Source organism: Lepidochelys kempii, chromosome 4, assembly GCF_965140265.1.
Source record: "Lepidochelys kempii isolate rLepKem1 chromosome 4, rLepKem1.hap2, whole genome shotgun sequence".
NCBI classification, from domain to species: domain Eukaryota; kingdom Metazoa; phylum Chordata; order Testudines; family Cheloniidae; genus Lepidochelys; species Lepidochelys kempii.
Genome location: NC_133259.1, coordinates 68,577,350 through 68,597,331, shown reverse-complemented (window position 1 = coordinate 68,597,331; position 19,982 = coordinate 68,577,350). Strand labels below are relative to the sequence as shown.

At 41.3% G+C, this 19,982-nt stretch overlaps 1 protein-coding gene across 2 annotated transcripts in view; it reads right to left on the bottom strand.

The window, feature by feature from the left end:
* PALLD (palladin, cytoskeletal associated protein) overlaps window positions 1–19,982 on the bottom strand; it is a 347,129-nt gene that overhangs the window by 193,385 nt on the left and 133,762 nt on the right. For both annotated transcript variants that reach the window (XM_073341571.1, XM_073341572.1), the window contains 4 exons: window positions 17,633–17,738; window positions 15,663–15,737; window positions 12,268–12,409; window positions 11,879–11,902 (listed from right to left, as the gene is read on the bottom strand). In XM_073341571.1, coding sequence (XP_073197672.1) covers window positions 11,879–11,902; window positions 12,268–12,409; window positions 15,663–15,737; window positions 17,633–17,738 — 347 coding nt within the window. The remainder of the gene's footprint in view (window positions 1–11,878; window positions 11,903–12,267; window positions 12,410–15,662; window positions 15,738–17,632; window positions 17,739–19,982) is intronic.

The following is a 19,982-nucleotide window of genomic DNA, read 5'->3' as shown; positions in this document are numbered from 1 at the left end:
ACTACTCCAGCTGGGATCTGCCCTATAATGTGTATACTCATTGACTGAGAACTGGTTGTATTTTAACTATCAGGATGAAAAGGCTGAATTTTGTGGCAGGTCTGTTACATTTGCATTACTTTTTCAGTTTCAAACTTAATGCAGCCACATTTGGAAATTTTGTACAGGGCTATTTCCTATCATGCATCCTTGGGTTACTGTAGCAAAACATGAAACCTAGAATGCATGATCCAAGGTAAGTGATGTCTATCTTCTCAGAAATTTTTGGTCAAATTATGCAGCACTGTGCTTTGAAAGAGTTTATGTGCAGCAATTTTCTGGAAATGTATGAAAAATGATTTTATATAGTTTTCTTCTTACATGCCTTTAGACAATTGTCTTCAAGTAATTCAATACAGTTTGTGGCTGCCTCCAGACGGCTGAGTAATGGCCAAAGCATCAACAGCTGGCAAATGACTCTATAGGCTTTTTTTTTTTATCCCCAAGCAGACTGTTCTTTGAAGGATTCAATCAGCATAAAGTCAAAATGTCAAAGAAAGAAGTACAGAGCAGGTAATTTGACAAACTGTGATGTTGGCCCTAAGTAATCTGACTAGTTATTAATTCACAAAACAGTCTGAAGAGATTTGTGATGTAGGCTGATTTCCGTCTAGACAGAGAAAGGAGTGTAAAACACATTTGGCAGATAGAACATAACAGTGACAAGAAAAACCTGTTTCACAGTCTCTCAGCTGTATGAATTTATGGAGGTCTCTGTTCCTATTTCATTAATATCGACCGATAAACATCTAGGGCTCATGAATTTTGCATTGTAAGGCTTTTTGTGACAGTTGGACACTAGCTATATAATACAACATAAGACATGTATAGCATCAAAATATTTCAGTAAATTGGTGAAACTGCATCTACCTCAAACTTTCGAGTACCTGCCCACATACCACCACAGGTTTTCATAGTTTGTCAGCTTCCTCACACTTTACCCAGTTCTTGTGCATGTTCTCACTGTCTGCATTCAGCAGCAGTTGAAATTTGCTTGCTTATGAGCCATTCCTTTCACAGGTATTGGTTTATCTGGTTTCCTAGAATCTGCATTGCAACACAAAGCAACAAGAAGGATCCACTATATTTCTGGAATCAATTCAACTGCTCATTGTAAAAAATGCAGTAAGGTTCCTCAACTCTGAAATTCTGCTCCTCACACAACAGGCAAAGTTAAAGTTCTTCCGGTTTGGACAGATTCTGCTAAATTTGTCTTATTCCCTATACACATATAGTGTTTGATCCTAAACTCCTGAAACCAGTGGAAGCTTTATCATTAACTTCATTGGGTGCAGAATCAGGCCCACCGTGTGGACTATCACTGGGAATAGTAGAAACCAGAAAAAGCTAGTTCAACAATGGTACATGCAGAGAATCTCACATGGACACCAATGAGAGTTCCATGAATATAGCTGGCCAGACACGGAAAAGAGAGCATTCTGCACCTTCAGAGTGATGACGTAGTACATTCCAGAGAGCTGGGGAAAAGACCATCTCCTGAATCAGAATCCCTCCTACAATTTTCCCATCTTTGTACAGGTAGTAGTTATAAATACTGATTTACTGTCAGCGTCAGTATTATTTTAATTTTAATTATTACAGTATTAAGTTCATTTCACTGGTACTCTACTTATATTTTAGCTAGTAATAATGCCTAGCTCTTGTACAGCACTTTACAAAGGAAGTGAGTATCATTATCCCCATTTTACAGATAGGGATACCGAGGACCAGGGAAGGGTAGTGACTTTCCCAGGCTCACTCAGCAACTAAAGGCAGAGACAGGAGTTGACCCAGTTCTCTTGAGTCCCAGTCCAGTAGATCACACAGTCTCCAAAATAGAAGACAATTAGCTCATGTCGCACTGTTAATCCTCAATGAGTGGTTAAAATTGCTAAAATATGCAGAGACGATCATATCAATGAGAGTTAATTCTGAAAATAATTTTAACTAGATGTGAAAAAAGCAAAATGCAGATTTCTTGGTGAGCTGTAGACTTCCTAGAAAACTTTGCTTTAAATTTTACTTCCTTCAGAAACCTTGAGACATGCTGATGGGGTGAGGGAATATAAGCTACGTTTAGGAGATACAAAGCAGAGGAGTTGGTAGTAGAGAAAAGGGAAGCTACGTATCGTGTACAGTAACTGGAGTTCTTTGAGATGTGTTATAGTATGCACATTCCACTGATGGTGTGGCATGCACCTCATGTGCTAGAGACTGGAGTCTTTTTGGACAGCAGTACCTGAAGGGGGCATGTGCACTTTTCAGTTCTTGTGCTCTGCTGCGAGGGCATATAAAAGCAAAGGACGGTCACCCCCTTTCAATTCCTTCTCACTGCAGAATCTCTTACGGTAGGACTCTGAAGTAGAATGGATACAAGGGTGGGATGTGCATACAGACAATACATCTTGAAAAACTCCAGTTTCTGTACATGGTAAGTAACTTCCCTTTCTACTTCGAGTGATTGCCCACGTGCACTTTCCACTGATGGTGACTCCCACACAATTATTATATTATGGAGGTAGGAGCTTGAAGTAGTTAACAAAACAATTATGGAAGGCTTCTGTTAAAGGCACAGTGTCATGAATGTGTGCATTGACACCCAAGTTGCAGCCTTTCAAATGTCTGATATGGGTAAGTTTCACAGTGATGTAGTAAGGTTTCACAGGGGTTGGTCCTAGGGCCGGTTTTGTTCAATATCTTTATAAATGATCTGGAGGATGGTGTGGATTGCACCCTCAGCAAGTTTGCGGATGATACTTAACTAGGAGGAGTGGTAGATACGCTGGAGGATAGGGATAGGATACAGAGGGACCTAGACAAATTGGAGGATTGGGCCAAAAGAAATCTGATGAGGTTCAATAAGGATAAGTGCAGGGTCCTGCACTTAGGACGGAAGAACCCAATGCACAGCTACAGACTAGGGACCGAATGGCTAGGCAGCAGTTCTGCGGAAAAGGACCTAGGGATGACAGTGGACAAGAAGCTGGATAGGAGTCAGCAGTGTGCCCTTGTTGCCAAGAAGGCCAATGGCATTTTGGGATGTATAAGTAGGGGCATAGCGAGCAGATCGAGGGACGTGATCGTTCCCCTCTATTCGACATTGGTGAGGCCTCATCTGGAGTACTGTGTCCAGTTTTGGGCCCCACACTACAAGAAGGATGTGGATAAATTGGAGAGAGTCCAGCGAAGGGCAACAAAAATGATTAGGGGTCTGGAACACATGACTTATGAGGAGAGGCTGAGGGAACTGGGATTGTTTAGCCTGCAGAAGAGAAGAATGAGGGGGGATTTGATAACTGCTTTCAACTACCTGAGAGGTGGTTCCAGAGAGGATGGTTCTAGACTATTCTCAGTGGTAGAAGAAGACAGAACAAGAAGTAATGGTCTCAAGTTGCAGTGGGGGAGGTTTAGGTTGAATACTAGGAAAATCTTTTTCACTAGGAGGGTGGTGAAACACTGGAATGCGTTACCTAGGGAGGTGGTAGAATCTCCTTCCTTAGAAGTTTTTAAGGTCAGGCTTGACAAAGCCCTGGCTGGGATGATTTAATTGGGGATTGGTCCTGCTTTGAGCAGGGGGTTGGACTAGATGACCTCCTGAGGTCCCTTCCAACCCTGATATTCTATGATTCTATGTGTGCTGACATAGCTTGTGCTCAGATGGGTGGTGGTGAGTCTACCTTGACCACCTCTTAGCATATTTAAAGCAAGCAGAAATCCAGTTAGATAGTTTGTGAGATGAAATTACTGACCCTTACATCCTTTCCATAATACAAACAGTCTTGGAAATGTTCTAAAAAGTTTCGTTCCATTTAGGTAGTAACTAGGCCATGGCTCTCCTCACATCCGGCACCTGCAGTGTTGCCTCTAATTTGGATGTGTGAGGTTTTGGAAAGAATACTGGTAGGTGTATTGGCTGTTTGGGAAAGAATTTATGATGTGTCCTAATTCCTACTCTATCCAGGTGGAATACTGTAAACAGTCATTAGCACTTGAATTTCTCCTCTTCCAGCTGAAGTTATCACTAGCAAAAATGCCATTTTCACTTATAGGTGCAGCAGGGAAGAGGAGGCCATTGGCTTGAAAGGTGGTCCCATGAGGGCTGCAAACTCTAGACTCAATTCCCTGGGGGAATTGGTTCTTTGATAGGTGGGGATTCTTTAACTAGGCCTTTCAGGAATCTCACCACTGTCATATGACAAAAAACTTTATTATCCTCTACTGGCAGATGGTGGGTTGACATTGCCACTGAATGTACCTTGACAGAGCTGAAGGACAGGTTCTTGCTTTTGAGTTCAAGTAAGTAGTCAAGAATCTGAAGGATTGAGGAGTGAAGTGGAATAAATTATTTTTGATTACCCCAATGAGAAAATGATGTCCATTTTGAAAGATAAGTTTGTCTTGTTCATTCTTTTCTACTGCTTATCAGAACTTCTCTAACTGGAGAGGACCAAACCTGCTCTACTGACAACATCCATCCGGCCTCCATCTGAGGTGCAGGATTGGTATATTAGGGTGTGGGAACTGACCCTGGTTCTGAGATAACAGATCAGGTAGCAGATGTAAGGTTCTGTGCTGAGCTACTGAGAATTTACTAGATTGGTTGACAAGTGTCTGGGCCATGCTGGAGCTATGAGGATTAGCTTGGCCAAGCCCTGTTTGAATTTGTGGAGCACTTTGAAAATTAATGAGGTTGAAGGGTAAGCCTACATTAGAACTCCCGACCATGGTACCAGGAACGTGTCCACTTAGATCCCTGACTCTGTCCACCTTTTAAGAAGAATTGGATACCTGCGTATGCATTGATTGGCAAAAAGGTTTATTGTGGGATGTGAAGATATCTGCCAGTATCCTCTCTTTGATTTCCCCCTCATGATTTGGGAGAAAGCATCTGCTGACATTATCCATTCTGCAGTCCAACTAAGCATATTGCCTCTAGGTATATTCAATGGTTGATGTACCAATTCCAGAGTCTGACTGCTTCCTGGCAGAGTGAGGAACATCTGGTCACATCTTGCTTGTTGATGTAAAACATGATTGTTATGTTGTCGGTCCAAATCATGGCTAACTGTCCTGATATTAGGGAGAGAAAAAACTCACAGGCCTTCTGTACCACTCTAGGAGATTGATGTACATTCTTTGCTTTCTCAGGGACCATAGGCCCTGTGTTGTTAGTTCTTCTGTACAAGCACCACATCTCTGTGGGGATGCATCCATGACTACTGTTGTGGAAGATACATGTATTCTGAATGGGACCCACTGCATGCATTTTATGGGTCCTTCCACCATTTCAGTGAGAATAGGACCAATGGTGGGATGGAGATGGGCTTGTCCAAGTGATGTTTGGAGGTTGTGTAAAACAACTTCGGCCAACCCTGCAAGCATCAGAGGTGAAGTCTGGCATGAGGAGTAGTGAATGTTCAGGAGCCTCCTTAGTCTAGGAGGGCCAGGCATGACCTTACATTGGTGTTTGGATTTCTTTCCAGCCGAAAAATAAAGGGAAGACAAATTCTCAAACCTGTCTTGAGGAACAGGAGGTGGAGGAGTCCAGGATTGTGCCAGTGAAGTCATTCCTTTGGACTGGATTAAGCTCAGTTTCTCTCTGTTGACTTTCAAGCCTCACCTCCTGAAAAGGTTGAGTGTAATGGAGATGGCTTTGGAGGTCTGAAGAGGCAATTTTCCCCATAATTGCCAATTGTTGAGGTAAAGATACATGTTGATGTTTTGTCTTAAGTAAACTGTTGCTAGTGATAGCACTTGGTGAATACCCTTGGTGCTGTGGAGAGTCGAAAGAGTAGCATCTGTTATTGGTAGTGGTCCTGTCCCACTGTAAATCTCAGGTATTTCCTATGGGGCAGAATGATGGAAATGTGAAAGTATACATCCTGAATTTGAGAGAAGCAAATAAGTCTCATGACTTCAGTGTCATGATTACTGATGCTAGGGTGACCATCTGGATTTTTAATTTGTGCATGAAGGTGTTGATGTTCTGCAAGTCTAGGATGGGTTGCCAGCCTCTCTTTCTTCAGGGTTAGGAAAATGTTCAAAGGAAACCTTCCCCTGTAAGGAACCCTTCTATCACTCTGAGAGAGGGGCATGAGGACCTTGTGACATAGTAGATCCTTGTGAGTAGGGTCTCTGAAAAGAGACAACAAAGGAGGTTAGGGGTAGGTACCGTAGAAAACTTGATGGAATAGTCATGTGTTATTGTATACATATTGGTAAGAGACCCAGTATGCCTGAAGTGAGCTAACAGTTTTCTGAAGGGAAGGTCAGAAATTTCTGGAGCTGATGGAGGAAGGACACATCTCTTGACCATCCCATCAAAATGAATGCTTCTGGGGCTGAGAAGATCAGGAAATTTGTGGTGGAGCAGTGGGTTGTCTTCTCCTATGGAAATGCTGTGGTTTCCTGGGTTGTTCTGAAGACCTTTTGTGGTAAAAGAGTTACTGGATTGGTCCCCATGGGGGATACTTCTGTTTCATTTGTTTCCCCTTAAGAACCTGTATGTACTCTGAAGGAAAAGAAGGTGTCTCATGAGTTCTTCGGTGCATCGAGGGCCAAGTCAGTTTTAGAGCTGAACAATATGACCGCTTTTAAAGGCAAGTCCTCCACCACTGTTTGGACTTCTCCATGATGCCACACATATGACAACCGCCATTGCCATTGAGCTGGCAGCCATATCCACTGCATCCAGTGCTGCTTGAGACTCTTTTGGCTACAAGCTAGCCTGCATTATCTAACAACACAAAGTCTTTGTGACTGTCAATCAGAAGGTTGTCTGAGAAGGCAAGCAGTCTTTCTTGTATGCAGAACTTATATCTGGCTAACAGGACCTCATAATTGGCTACACAGAACTGTAGGATTGCTGAAGAGTAGGCTTTCTGCCCAAATAAATCTAGTTTCTTTGGCTCTTTTTCTTTGGTGTGGATCAGAATTGTTTTGTCTCTTTGTTTACCATTACCACAGCAATTACAAAGGAAGATGGAACATGATGCATGTAAAAGAATTCCAGACTCATAGTAGGCATCTGATACTTTTTATCTGTGCTGGGGGATGTAGTGGTACAGAAGCAGGTGCCTGCCACAAGATTCTGGCTGGATCCATGATTGTCTCATTTGCTGGGAAGGCTGACTTCCCTACTGCAGAGGCTTGATGTACGTGTATCAATTTATATGTCTGTTCTTGTCCCTTTGCAATATGGATTTGGATGGTCTCTGCCATCCTCTTTAATGTGTGTTGGAAACCCTTATAGTTGTCTGTTTGTGGGGTGTGGGTGGCACTAAGACCTCATCAGGGGATGAGGAGGAAAGAATGATTGGTGCCAGCAGGTTGTCTTCCAGTGCTTGCTCTTCCATTACCTCCTCCTCTGCCTGTGGTTGTGTAGGAATCAGAAGGACTATTAAGGGCAACTGAATGTGCAGTGTCATGGAGGAAGCAGACTTCTGGTGGTGAGGTGGCTCCCTGGGGTCGAAGTTCCTGTGAGCCAACCAGGGTCCCTAGCAAGGCCACATGGGCATCAGTGTGTATGAACCTAGAAGCCAGGGGATTGGGAACCATAAGCCTGGATTCTGTGGGTCCCAATATCTTTTGCATGAGCAGTGTCTGGATCCTCTACAAGTTGTTGAGGGCTGTGGAGACAAGCTGGGTAAGTAACTCTGTTGCTGAAGTAGAATTTCTTTGTCCTTCAATTCCAAAGAGGAATCCCAGAAGAATGTATAACTTGGATCCATGAGATTTGCCCTCAGAGATTTAGGGATCAAACTACAAGATAGATCATTGTGTGGAAGTCAACAGCAGGGGCGATTGTGGTTCTGGGTAAATCTGCAGGACTACTGGTGCCAGTATCTAAATAGTGTCATGAAGGGTGGCGAGTACATGTTCATGGGAACTGGTTTTGGAGGACATTATAGCAATTTCTATCACAGTGATGGTGAACTGTCCTAATTGGCTTGATCCAGTCCCAAAAGAGTCAGTGCCTGGACCACGGAAGTAGACAGTGCCATGGTTGATACCGTACTCTTTCCTGAGGTTCTGGATTTTGGTGCCAGATGCTTCGGTGCCATACGGTTTGAACAGTCTCAAGAGTGAACTTCAGTGGGAACCCTTTTGGGTTGCAAAGTCTCAGACAACATTCAGTGCCATGGGGAGGTTTTCCTTATAGGAAATTCTGTTAGGTGACCTGCCCCAATATTTTCTAGCTCCCTGCAGTCTGTCAAAGGACAATGCTATTGTCATGTTTGCAATTTAAGTTGGAACTCTTGAAGGCCAAGAGTTTGCATTTATACGCAGGCTTGGAAGATCCCTGTACATTGGAATCTAGTGAGCCTGATTCAGAAGTGGGTCTCATTGACTTGGTCATTAGGAAGACCTAAAGGCAGCCCTCCTTGTCCTTTCTAGCTTGGGAGCTGAAGGACCTGCATATTACACATTTACTGGGAATAAGTGATTCTCCGAGAAAAAAGAGGGTCTTCAAGTGTTTGTTTGAAGCTGGGATAGTTCCCTCCCATGAAGGGCAGTGTTTTAATCTCAGCAAATCAGATGACACCATACTGCCCGGGTGAGTTCTAAGAACTAAAGATTGCAACAGGCAACCAAATATAATATACACCTATTAGCTAAAACTACAAGGAGGGGCTGGCGGTCTCTTGGACTGTTGGGCTCCATCTCTAAACTGTGAGAGGAACTGAACAGCAGCAAGCACACCTCTCCTTTACGTGCCCTTGCAGTGGAGCAAAAGGACTGAATAGCACATGCATGCCTTATGGATATTGCTGGCCAAAAAGACTCCCACCTCTAGAATATGAAGCACATGCACACATCAGTGGAATGAGTATATGGACAATCGCTTGAGGGAGCACTGCTGATACTATTGATATAGATATGCCAAGGGCTTCTCTCATAACACCAAGTGTATTAAATCTAGAAACAGAATTTGAAACAGTCCTTATTTTCAAAGAATTCTAATTTCCATTTTTTCAAAGGAACTTATCACACTGATCCACTTTGTTTTATAACATCTAAAAAACAATAACTTGAGTAGAGTAATTTTGCTACAACAAGACATATTGTGGGGGAAGTTTTCAGTAGTTCCACAGAAATTTAGGAACACAGCTCCCATTGACTTTCAATGGAACCAGGCCTCCTAAACACAGTGGGGGCTAAATTTTTTATGCAAAATCTTTTTTCACCCCAAAATGCAATCTTTGATTGGCTAAAACAATAATCAAATTCAAGTAGATTTTGGCAAATTATTTTGGTTAAAAAATTTGGAAATGTCAAAACAGTTTCAGCATTTCTGAAACGAAACATTTCCACATTTTCTTTTGGAAAAACATTTTATTTTGGAATTTCCCTCAATTTTATTTAAAAAACATTTTTAAATGTTTTAGAAGAAACACAAAATCAAAATAAAGTGTTTTGTTTAGCACTGACAAACATTTTTGTTAACACAAAATGAAATTTTTCTCTACATATTGGTTTGCCAAAAATTACTAAACATTTTCATTTTGGGTTAACCTGAAACAATTTTCATTTTTGATTTTTTGGACCTGCACCCAAACCAAATAGTCAGTTATTTGTACAGCATTAGTATAAAATCCCTTAGTTACTTCTAAATATCTCCTCCTTTAGCTCAATTTATCTGACCACCATATAACCAAACTCCTAGTTAACCAACAGTCAGTCACAGCCCACAATAGCAATGCATACCATATGTGACTCCCCTGCATATCCAAAGGCTTCAGAGGTCTCTGAAACCCTTCAGAAAAATTGGATTGCACTGTAATTTGACATCCTTAACAAATATAGATGAGTGTATAATTATAACCCTAATCTCATAGTTAATACCTGTACTCACTCTTGAGCTGTGAGAGGCCAGTTTGAGCAAATATATTGTTTTCAACTTTCTTTTAAGGTTGTTACCTAGCACATCTCACATTTCAGGCCTCTGAAAACCATGTGGGGCAGTTGCAATATAAAAAAATAGGCACAGATGCAAGTTTTGTACTTATTGCCATGACAACTGATGCCCAAAATAAGTGATGGGATTGCATGCGCACCCACCTCTCCACATCCTCTGCTAATCAATATTTTCAAGGTCCAAAACTGAGGCAATGTGTCTCGGGGCACAATAGGGAAGTGTTTTGCTGGGGGATAAGGGAGGTTGGTGGAGAAGCGAGGTGAAAAAAGGAGCACCCTCCTTCTCTCTTCCAGCCCAGTTTCATAAAAGACATGATGGAAGACCATAGTTATCTATATTAGCCCTTCACTGTTTTTTCCTAGTCCCAAACCTTTCCTCTTCAACCTAGCTTTTACCCTAGATTCCTCACATGCACACCACCAATTCACCCACTCAAATCACCAGTTGATTCCGATCCCCCCTGTATTCAATCCTGCTAGTTCACCCCATGCCCACCAGTGCAGAATCTCAAAGTTCCTAGGCTCCTCTAACCAAGTCCTATCAGTTCAGAAATATCCTATACAACACCTATGTCTCAGGCAGAGAATTCTTCTCTTCTGCCCTAATTTATCCACATCTGAACACTTATTTATTTATGAGTTCTGAGCCATCTCCTGTCTGATACCCCAAGGCTCAGAACACCCCACATTCACTCACAAACCTTCAATTGCAAAAAACAAGCCCCGGTTCAGACCCCTTCACCTTGCTACCTGTCACCCTCTACCACTGAGCTAAGAGGCATCCCCTCCCCGAATTGTTGTTTGATCTGGGAAAGTAGGAGCAGAGGCAGCATATGAAAACAGCCCTATACTCTGCTGATGCGATAATGAACTGAAATAACCCTGCTCTGTGCCTTCTCTCTGCCACTAATGTGCTGCAGGGCCAGGAGTTCCCTGCCAGGCAGCCAAGTGTGCTACATTACAGTGGCTGGAGCAACTCTAGTCATAGCAAGAGCTGTCACTGGCAGCAAGTAATGCTACATTCTGTAGTTTGAGCCAGGGACTACAAAATTGGGACAGTACTGGTAGTATTTAGCCCCATTAGCTCCTACTAATTAGTTTTTCCCTTGACTTAATCTCTGGAGAAAGGGAGGGCAGGAGGGTTGGCTGCAGTGCTCTTAAAGGACATTTGCCAAGCAATCTATGCAAAAGCCTAAACAATTGCTTTAGAAGAAACCATTTTCTTTCTCTCTCACAGAACAGGAGCTAGAAGTGCCATGTTGGTGATATTAGTGATTTCATGCACAAACACAAAAATGGTATGGCAAGGAAGAACATATGTTCTAATTCCTACAACTTCCACCTGATATCCCAGAAAAGTCCATATCACAATTGTGTGAACAGTGAAAAAAGGAGGTAGAGAGAAAAGTGCAAATGGAAGGACCATTTTTATGCCTGCTGAGTTCCAAGAGCCATACCTTGTGAATACACTGGAAAGGCTCACTGGAACTAAAGGTGCTTATTTTGAGCCAGCTCTGCTTACATTTGGGACAGCTTGCATCTGGGAAGCTAGACTGAGGAAACCAGCATTTAGTGGTCTGGTGTTACAAAACTATGCAAGTAGAATTTGGGTGATGGAATTTTGCAGGGATTGTTTTTCCTCATTAGCTTGCAAGTTGCTCATTTTCTGAGAATAAAGATTGTTTAAAGGTTTTGATAGTGGGGCCCTCCATATTGGTCTGAATGGAATTTACTGTTTAACTAATACAGCAATTGATGTAAAGCACAGTGCAGAATATGAAGCCTGTGATAAAAGAATAGACTGTCTTTAAGGGGGTTTTCATATTACCAAAGTGCTCCAGAAACATTGTTCTATTTATGGCTTAAATGCAAACACAAAGAGCTAGTGAATCAAAAGATTATTTTTTCATATGATTCTTACCAGGTTCAGCTGCAGACCGGGGCTCTGGATATCACATTATCCAAGGAGAAAATAAACAAGAAAAATGTATTAGAAAGAGGTTACATTAATAACAAGAATAAAAGTTCTGTATAGAAATACTACAGGCAAGTACAGTATCTATGCAGATGATACTGGCAGGAAAAATCAAGGATGACATTCATATCGCCTGCCTATAATAGTTCTTCTGGAATTAATTTACTTGGTCTGTATTACTATTACCCAAATAAGTGGATAAGAGGTTTTCCCTTTATCCAGAACTCAATCCTTATGGTGGAAAGTGACTGCTTTGACTGACCGAGGATAATTCCATGGTGCTTTCTTGAGAATACATGAATATTATTTGGGCTAGCCAAAGGGCTATTTCTTACTTTTTTGGAGAATTCTGAAGTCTGGAGAATCTTGGATTTCAACACCCTGTCGAAACCACTTGACATACAAGGGCGGAGCTCCCCTGACTCTGCACTCTAGTACAACAACCTGTCCTTCAGATGCTGTGGAGTTTTGCAGCTCCTGAAATGTGACAAACATGCTTTAAATTAACAAAAAATCATACATACTTTAAAACGCTCAAATCAAGATTCCCTTTCTCCCCCATCCTCAATTATTTCATTGTGTCATAACATTCTGCTGATTTTCTTTTCCAAGAACAGTGTTTTCAGTTGGAATATGTTTAATACAGGGCCTATTTTCGAATACATTCTTGGCATGGTTACAGAAGAAGTAGTGCACTGTTGGTTCTCTAGGAGGCTGGTCTTCTGAAAGCATTATCATCAAGGAGAAAGTGGAAAATGGTTAACTCCTCACAAGAGGTGGATGTCAACAGATAGTCTTCTATCTCATTTTTTACCCCATGGTGTGACATGAAGAATTTTCAGCTGGCACACATCTTTTAAAATGTGCATTTTATTAACTACATATTGGCTAATCTGGACATGAGAGAATAAATTGTTCTTGTTCGCCAATACATATATGTTAGGCATAGTATTAATGTAAGTGTTAGGAAGTTATGTTACTGAATGTATTATACCCTCCTCACAATTCTGTCCAGCCATGTCAAGTATACCATAACACCTTGCATTAGCTGAAGTAAGCTTTGGCTTAAGTTAATTGAAAAACTGTCAGCATCAGGACATGAGTGTGTTACCATAGCAACAAGTGGGAGTTGCTCTCACAGGTTAACAGTAGAAGGTCCCAAAGGGAAAAGGACAAGATATATGAATGTTCTATCCCGGTACAAACCTAGAAGGTACCTTCATGGACCAGTACCTGAAAGGCTAGTACCCAAGACAAAGATAAGGAAAGGAACAGAACAAGTAGTTAAGGAAAACTGGACAAACTGGTGGTTTGAATTTCAGTGACATGTAAAGAGTTTTGTAACTTCTACAATCATCCTATAAATACTCCTAGCTAAAATTTGTTACTTTGTGAGCACATCCTTCTGTGTAAAGTAAATGTAACAATGATGCACAAGATGACTTCCAAGAGGCTGGTATCATATTGAACTTTTTTCCTGTATTACATTATTATTGCTTTAGAGCAATAAACCTGACTGGTATTGGTTATTTGATCTCCTGAATACATTTCATAACGAACGAAGGTATGGTCAAGCAACTGACTACATGATTTACCAACGCTATTTTCAGACTGACATTTAGAACATGAAAGATGTTTTCAAGATGTTTTTTTCTGAAACATTTGAAGCCATCAAAGCAGAGTAAAATAATACAAATGAATTTGTTGAATGTTCACTTGTGTGTTGTTGCGTAGAGACAGAGTTTTGGCCTACAAGTTTGTAATGGAATGTTGCATGCACTTGAAGAAAATACGCAGAGCTTTGATAAAGACCTGCTATAGCAAAGGTGAAGCATCATACTTGAGTAAGGGGTGGGAAGGAAGATTATGACTATTTTGTGTAAGTTTGCTGTTATCCATGTTAAGAGTATGATGCAAAGAAAGACTCATTTGTTGCTGTCTGGCACAAGCTATCTGCCTCATTCCTGTATTTTGTTTGTAAAATCTGCACTTTCAGGCCCTAATCCAACAAAGCACTTAAGCATGTATTCAATTTTAAGTACAGTACTCCCACTGACTATTCATATGCTTACTGCTAAACACCTAGATGTGCTGTGCTGAAATATAGCCTAAATTTAAAATCTATGAGTTGGTGATTTTCCCCCTGTAGTTAGTATAAAAAGAGGTTTGTGCCAACTCATGCTATGTTAAGGAAGTGTTGACTGGACGTGTTACTTATTGTTGAATACCATGTTTTGAGGGGGCTGTCTTCCCCAGTTGGTGATATGTTGGTCTGTTTATTCCAGTGGTTCTCAAACTTCTTGTTTTGGTGACCCCTTTCACACAGCACATCTCTGAGTGCGACCCCCACCCCTTAGAAATTAAAAACACATTTTTTTATATTTAACACATTTTAAAATACATTTAAAATCCTATTGTTTAAAATGAATGTGCCTTTCCTCACAACTTTTAAATTATGACTAAAACACATTTTTATCAAATTATTGTTATAACCAGAAAAGTTTTTTTTTTAAATAGTTACTGTTTAATACTGGGGGCAGAGGCACAAAGAAACATTGTCAATATCACTCTTGATAGCAGACATAGCACTCCATTGCCACCCTTACTTCTGCGCTGCTGCTGGCCACAGCTGGGCAGCCGGAGAGCCACTCTTCAGAGCTGGGCAGCTGGAAAGCCACCCTTACTTCTGTGTAATGTTTGACCTTTGCACATGGGGAAGCTAAGGCAAATGTTGGGGTGGCTATAGTCCCCATAAGTCTTCCTCTAGTGCCACTCCTGCCTGTGTGTCTCACTGTTAAATTATAAATTACCTTTTTTTTTGAGGGGGGGAGGGGAGGCAATCTCAGTGTTCTGATTGGTCTACAGTTTAATCAAGTCCTCTAATGAAAAATCAAGTCCTCTAATGTTGTCTCAATCCCAGGCCAGCCTTAGGGAAAATGGTGTCCTAGACAAACTTCTATTTTGGCACCCTTCTTTGGAGGCGGATGGGCTCAGGCTGTCAGCCCCACCATACATGGGTCTAGAGCTGACAGGCAGATCCCGCCATGTGTGGGACTGACAGCTTGGGGCCCCCATGTAATAACCTTGCAACTCCTTGAGTCTGAGAACCCCTGGTTTATTCCAACAGTGTATGTTCTGAACTTTCAGGAGTAATTTAAGGTGAATGTGAGCTTAAATATTTGATTTATCTGTAAATAATTGCAGAGTTTCAATAACCCTTAATAGACTTTCCACCAATACTTCCTCACTGACAAATAAGTGGTTTGTGCCTTTATTTTTAAAAGATCCTCAGGATAAGGATGGATGATATATCTGAAATGTTGAAATAACTATATTATACATGAATGACTTTATTGTTAAAATAACTTCAAAACCATTAGATTTTATTATCCAGGATGAAATCATGGGAATGGGTTTTTCTTATTAGCATGTGTTGCCAAATGTTTTGTTTTTAATTTTTGTAGCCATGGCCAAGTACAAGTGATAGGTATGCTACAAACACATAAAAATGCACATATAATTCTTTAAAACTTTTCAATAGAGCAGAAGAACAGGAAATTCACTATTACAGTGTAAAACTGTTTTTCTTAAGTGGCCACTAGTACCTTCAAGGAAAAGGACTCATAAAAAACTATACAAAGTATATGTTTTAATATGATTAAAGGATTCATGCATTATTAGAGACTGGAAAGTAAAATCTAGAATGTATATAATGATAGAGAAAACAGACCTTTGTAAAAATGGGTGTGGAGTAGATAGGCTTGGATCCATCTAGTCGGTACAGATATGAAGTAGGGCTTTGGACCTAGAAAACCAAAAATGACAGTCACTTGAAGTGCTAAATGTATTATTACTGTAAAGTTTGAATATGCTCTGATAATATGTTCAATATAGATCTAATGCAAATCCAACTACATAATCCTGCAAAGGAGTTTTTATTATAGTACAATTGTGCAACTTTACTATTTCACATGTGTGCTTCTGCAATCAAAATGCAAGATTTAAAGGTTTCAGTGATCCACACGAGAATTGTGTTCCCAACTGTCATTACCTTAATGAGTTGTGTGTGTTTGGTATCTGATCATCTTTAAAATATTTTCTCAAAATGAAGTACTTCTGCATCTCCTATTATTACGTACCATATAACAATGTAGTATGTTATTTAAAAAATAATCTAAGTACTAGGAGGGCTTGAACCAATGTAACAAAAGGAGAGAGGAAGAAGAGTTAATTTCAATTAAGTTAATATTGAGAGAAAATATTGTGATTGTCTAGAGACCAACATAGATACTTTATAACTTACAATCGCTTTAGGCAAACTTATTTCCAACAGCTGATGTAAAAAACAGCAAAGTATAACTGAAACCACAACCATTTGATTTAAGTTAACCACAGAAAATAAAAATTAAAGAGTCATTTTGTGCTAAAAGTATGTAATTAAATGTCATATGCATAGGGAGTTCTGAGCAGTATAAAAAGAATACACATAAGAATGATCAAAAATCGTATTAATGTACCATACTGTGCAGTGTTCAGTATAGAATCATAGAATATCAAGGTTGGAAGGGACCTCAGGAGGTCATCTAGTCCAACCCCCTGCTCAAAGCACGACCAATCCCCAACTAAATCATCCCAGCCAGGGTTTTGTCAAGCCTGACCTTAAAAATATCTAAGGAAGGAGATTCCACCACCTCCCTAGGTAACGCATTCCAGTGTTTCACCACCCTCCTAGTGAAAAAGTTTTTCTTAATATCCAACCTAAACCTCCCCCACTGCAATTTGAGACCATTACTCCTTGTTCTGTCATCAGCTACCACTGAGAACAGTCTAGATCCCTCCTCTTTGGAACCCCCTTTCAGGTAGTTGAAAGCAGCTATCAAATCCCCCCTCACTCTTCTCTTCCGCAGACTAAACAATCCCAGTTCCCTCAGCCTCTCCTCATAAGTCATGTGTTCCAGTCCCCTAATCATTTTTGTTGCCCTCCGCTGGACTCCTTCCAATTTTTCCACATCCTTCTTGTAGTGTGGGGCCCAAAACTGGACACAGTACTCCAGATGAGGCCTCACCAATGTCAAATAGAGGGGAACAATCACATCCCTCGATCTGCTGGCAATGCCCCTACTTATACAGCCCAAAATGCCATTGGCCTTCTTGGCAACAAGGGCACACTGTTGACTCATATCCAGCTTCTCGTCCACTGTAACCCCTAGGTCCTTTTCTGCAGAACTGCTGCCGAGCCATTTGGTCCCTAGTCTGTAGCGGTGCATGAGATTCTTCCGTCCTAAGTGCAGGACTCTGCACTTGTCCTTGTTGAACCTCATCAGATTTCTTTTGGCCCAATCCTCTAATTTGTCTCGGGCCCTCTATATCCTATCCCTACCCTCCAGCATATCTACCTCTCTTCCCAGTACATTATCAAGTGCTCAGATATTATGATTATGACTGTGGTGTAAAAACCTATATAGCACATATGTACACATGCTCAAATACACTGAAAGGGGTAAATAAAGTAAGTAACTTCAGCATATCTTTTTTTTTTTACTAAGTTAATCTTCAGATTCCAAATGGCAGTTTAATGATTTCAAGTTAAATAATATGAAGTATGATCCCTCACCCCCCCAAATGGCAGTCCCCCCCCAATATTTAATTTTGAAAGATATATTTAATATATTTGACTGACTTAACATGATGTCTGAGTACCTGCTGAATGGGCACAGAGATAGGCTGAATTACAGCTGTGGTGACTCCAGCCTTTGGAGTAGAAGATCCTATTGTTAAGGAAACAGAAGTGGTTTTCTTCTGGACCCTGGAAAAAAAGAGGGGGGGGGGAATATTTTTTTTTCAGATCATATAACACTTATTAAATGTGTTACTTTGGAACCAACGTAAACTCAAAATTCTTACAGGATTTGAGATAAACCAAAAGGGATGACACTATGTTTTATTTGCAGTGTTGTTGTAGGTGCATTGGTCCCAGGATATTAGACAGACAAGGTGGGTGAGGCAATATCTTTTATTGGACCAACTTCTGTTGGTGAAAGAGACAAGTTTTCGAGCTTACACAGAGCTCTTCCGTCAGGGTGTCTGAGTACCTGCTGTAAGGTACTGAGTACTTTCAGGAAGAGCTCTGAGTAAACTGCAAAGCATGTCTCTTTCACCAACAGAAATTGGTCCAATAAAATATGACCACTTTGTCTTTCTACTATATTTTATTGTCTATCCTCTTCCTACCTGTCTGCGTCACTGTGCAATTTATAAACTCGTGCTGATCACACTGCCAGATTAAAATTACAAAATCATCTTCCATCTTAGTCCATGCTCATTACCTTCCAAAATATTAACTTTGGGCAAAGACAGAGAATATCAGCCCAAAGGGTGAGTATGATGGAAGGGTTGAACCCAATCCCTTCATCAGCTGCTTTTCAGTTATGAAAGAAGAGGTCACTCACCTGTGCAGTAACTGACGTTCTTCGAGATGAGTGTCCCTGTGGGTGCTCCACTGTAGGTGTTGCTGCGCCCCTGTGCCATTGTTCGGAGATTTTTACAGCAGTACCCGTATCGGCCACGCATGCGCGGAGCCTGCCTCACATACCGGTCTTGTCTTAATAGTGCGCATGCGCGGCCGAACTCCTCAGTTCCTTCTCTACAACGGAGGCCGCCCCAGCTCCGAAGTAGAGGGGAGGAGGATGGGGAGTGGAGCACCCACAGGGACACTCATCTTGAGGAACGTCAGTTACTGCACAGGTGAGTAACCTTCTCTTCTTCTTCGAGAGATGTCCCTATGGGTGCTCCACTGTAGGTGACTGAAAAGCAGTATCTCTCAAGGAGGTAGGGACCTTGGATCTGGAAGGAATGCAGTAGATAGAACAGCTCTGCCCACACGCGTATCGGTGATGGGTCCCTGTGTAAGAGCATAATGTTTTGCAAACATATTTTCAAAAGCCCAAATGGCAGCTCTGGAAATGTTCTTAAAGGGGGACATTATGTAGAAAGGCCACTGAGGCTGCCGTGGTGTGAGTCCTGATAAAAGTAGGGGTAGTCACATTCTGTAATTGATAGCAGAGACAAATGCAACTCGAGATCCAGTTGGAAAGTCTGTGGTTAGAGATAAATGACCCCTTAGAGCATTCTGCAATGGGGACGAATAGCTTGTCGGAACGCCTAAAGGTTTTAGTCCTGTCCAAATAGAAGGACAAACCCCTGCACACGTCTAAAAAGTGCATTGTAGATTCAAAGGAATTTGCGTGTGGTTATGGAAAAAGGTAGGGAGATGGATAGGCTCACTGACATGGAAAGATGAGTTCACCTTCAGTAGAATTCTGGGGATTAAGTGTCGGGTGACTTTGTGCTTAAACAATATGGTGTATGGTGGATCTGCCATGAGTGCTGCAATTTCTCCTGTGCGTCTCGCAAAGGTAATTGTTACTAGAAATGGAGTTTTCATAGAGAGATGTAGGAGGGAACATGTGATTAATGGTTCTAATGGTTTTTTGGTTAGGCATATTAAGACTAAGAGAAGGTTCCAAGGTGGATTAGGTAGTTTGATGTCTGGGTATAGAGTTTGGGGTCCCTTAAAGAATCGCTTAGTAATAGGGTGAGCAAAGATAGGCCTATCATTGGTGGCATCATGGAACACTGTAATTGTGGCCAAGTGGACTTTGATGGAACTCAGGGAGAGTCCAGAGAGAGTTTAATCTCTAACAGATAGTTGAGGATTAGTGGGAGAGGCGCGGAAAAAAGGAGCGGTTTCTTTGGCAGCACACCAGTGTGTAAATCTTGTCCAGTTATGAAGGTAGGTGGTCCATGTAGAATTTGTTGTGCTATGAAGGAGTACATTTCGAACCTGTTCCGAGCAAGTTCACTCGGCATGAGAGAACCATGAAGGAGCCAAATCTTGAGGTGTAACATGGTTAAATTGGGGTGGAGTAGTAGACCGCGTTGTTGGGACAAGAGATTCAGGAGGCGGGGTAGTGCGATAGGTGTGGAAAGCACCATCTTGAAAAGGAAAGGGTACCATGTCTGTCTGGGCTATGTGGCGGCGATCATTAGG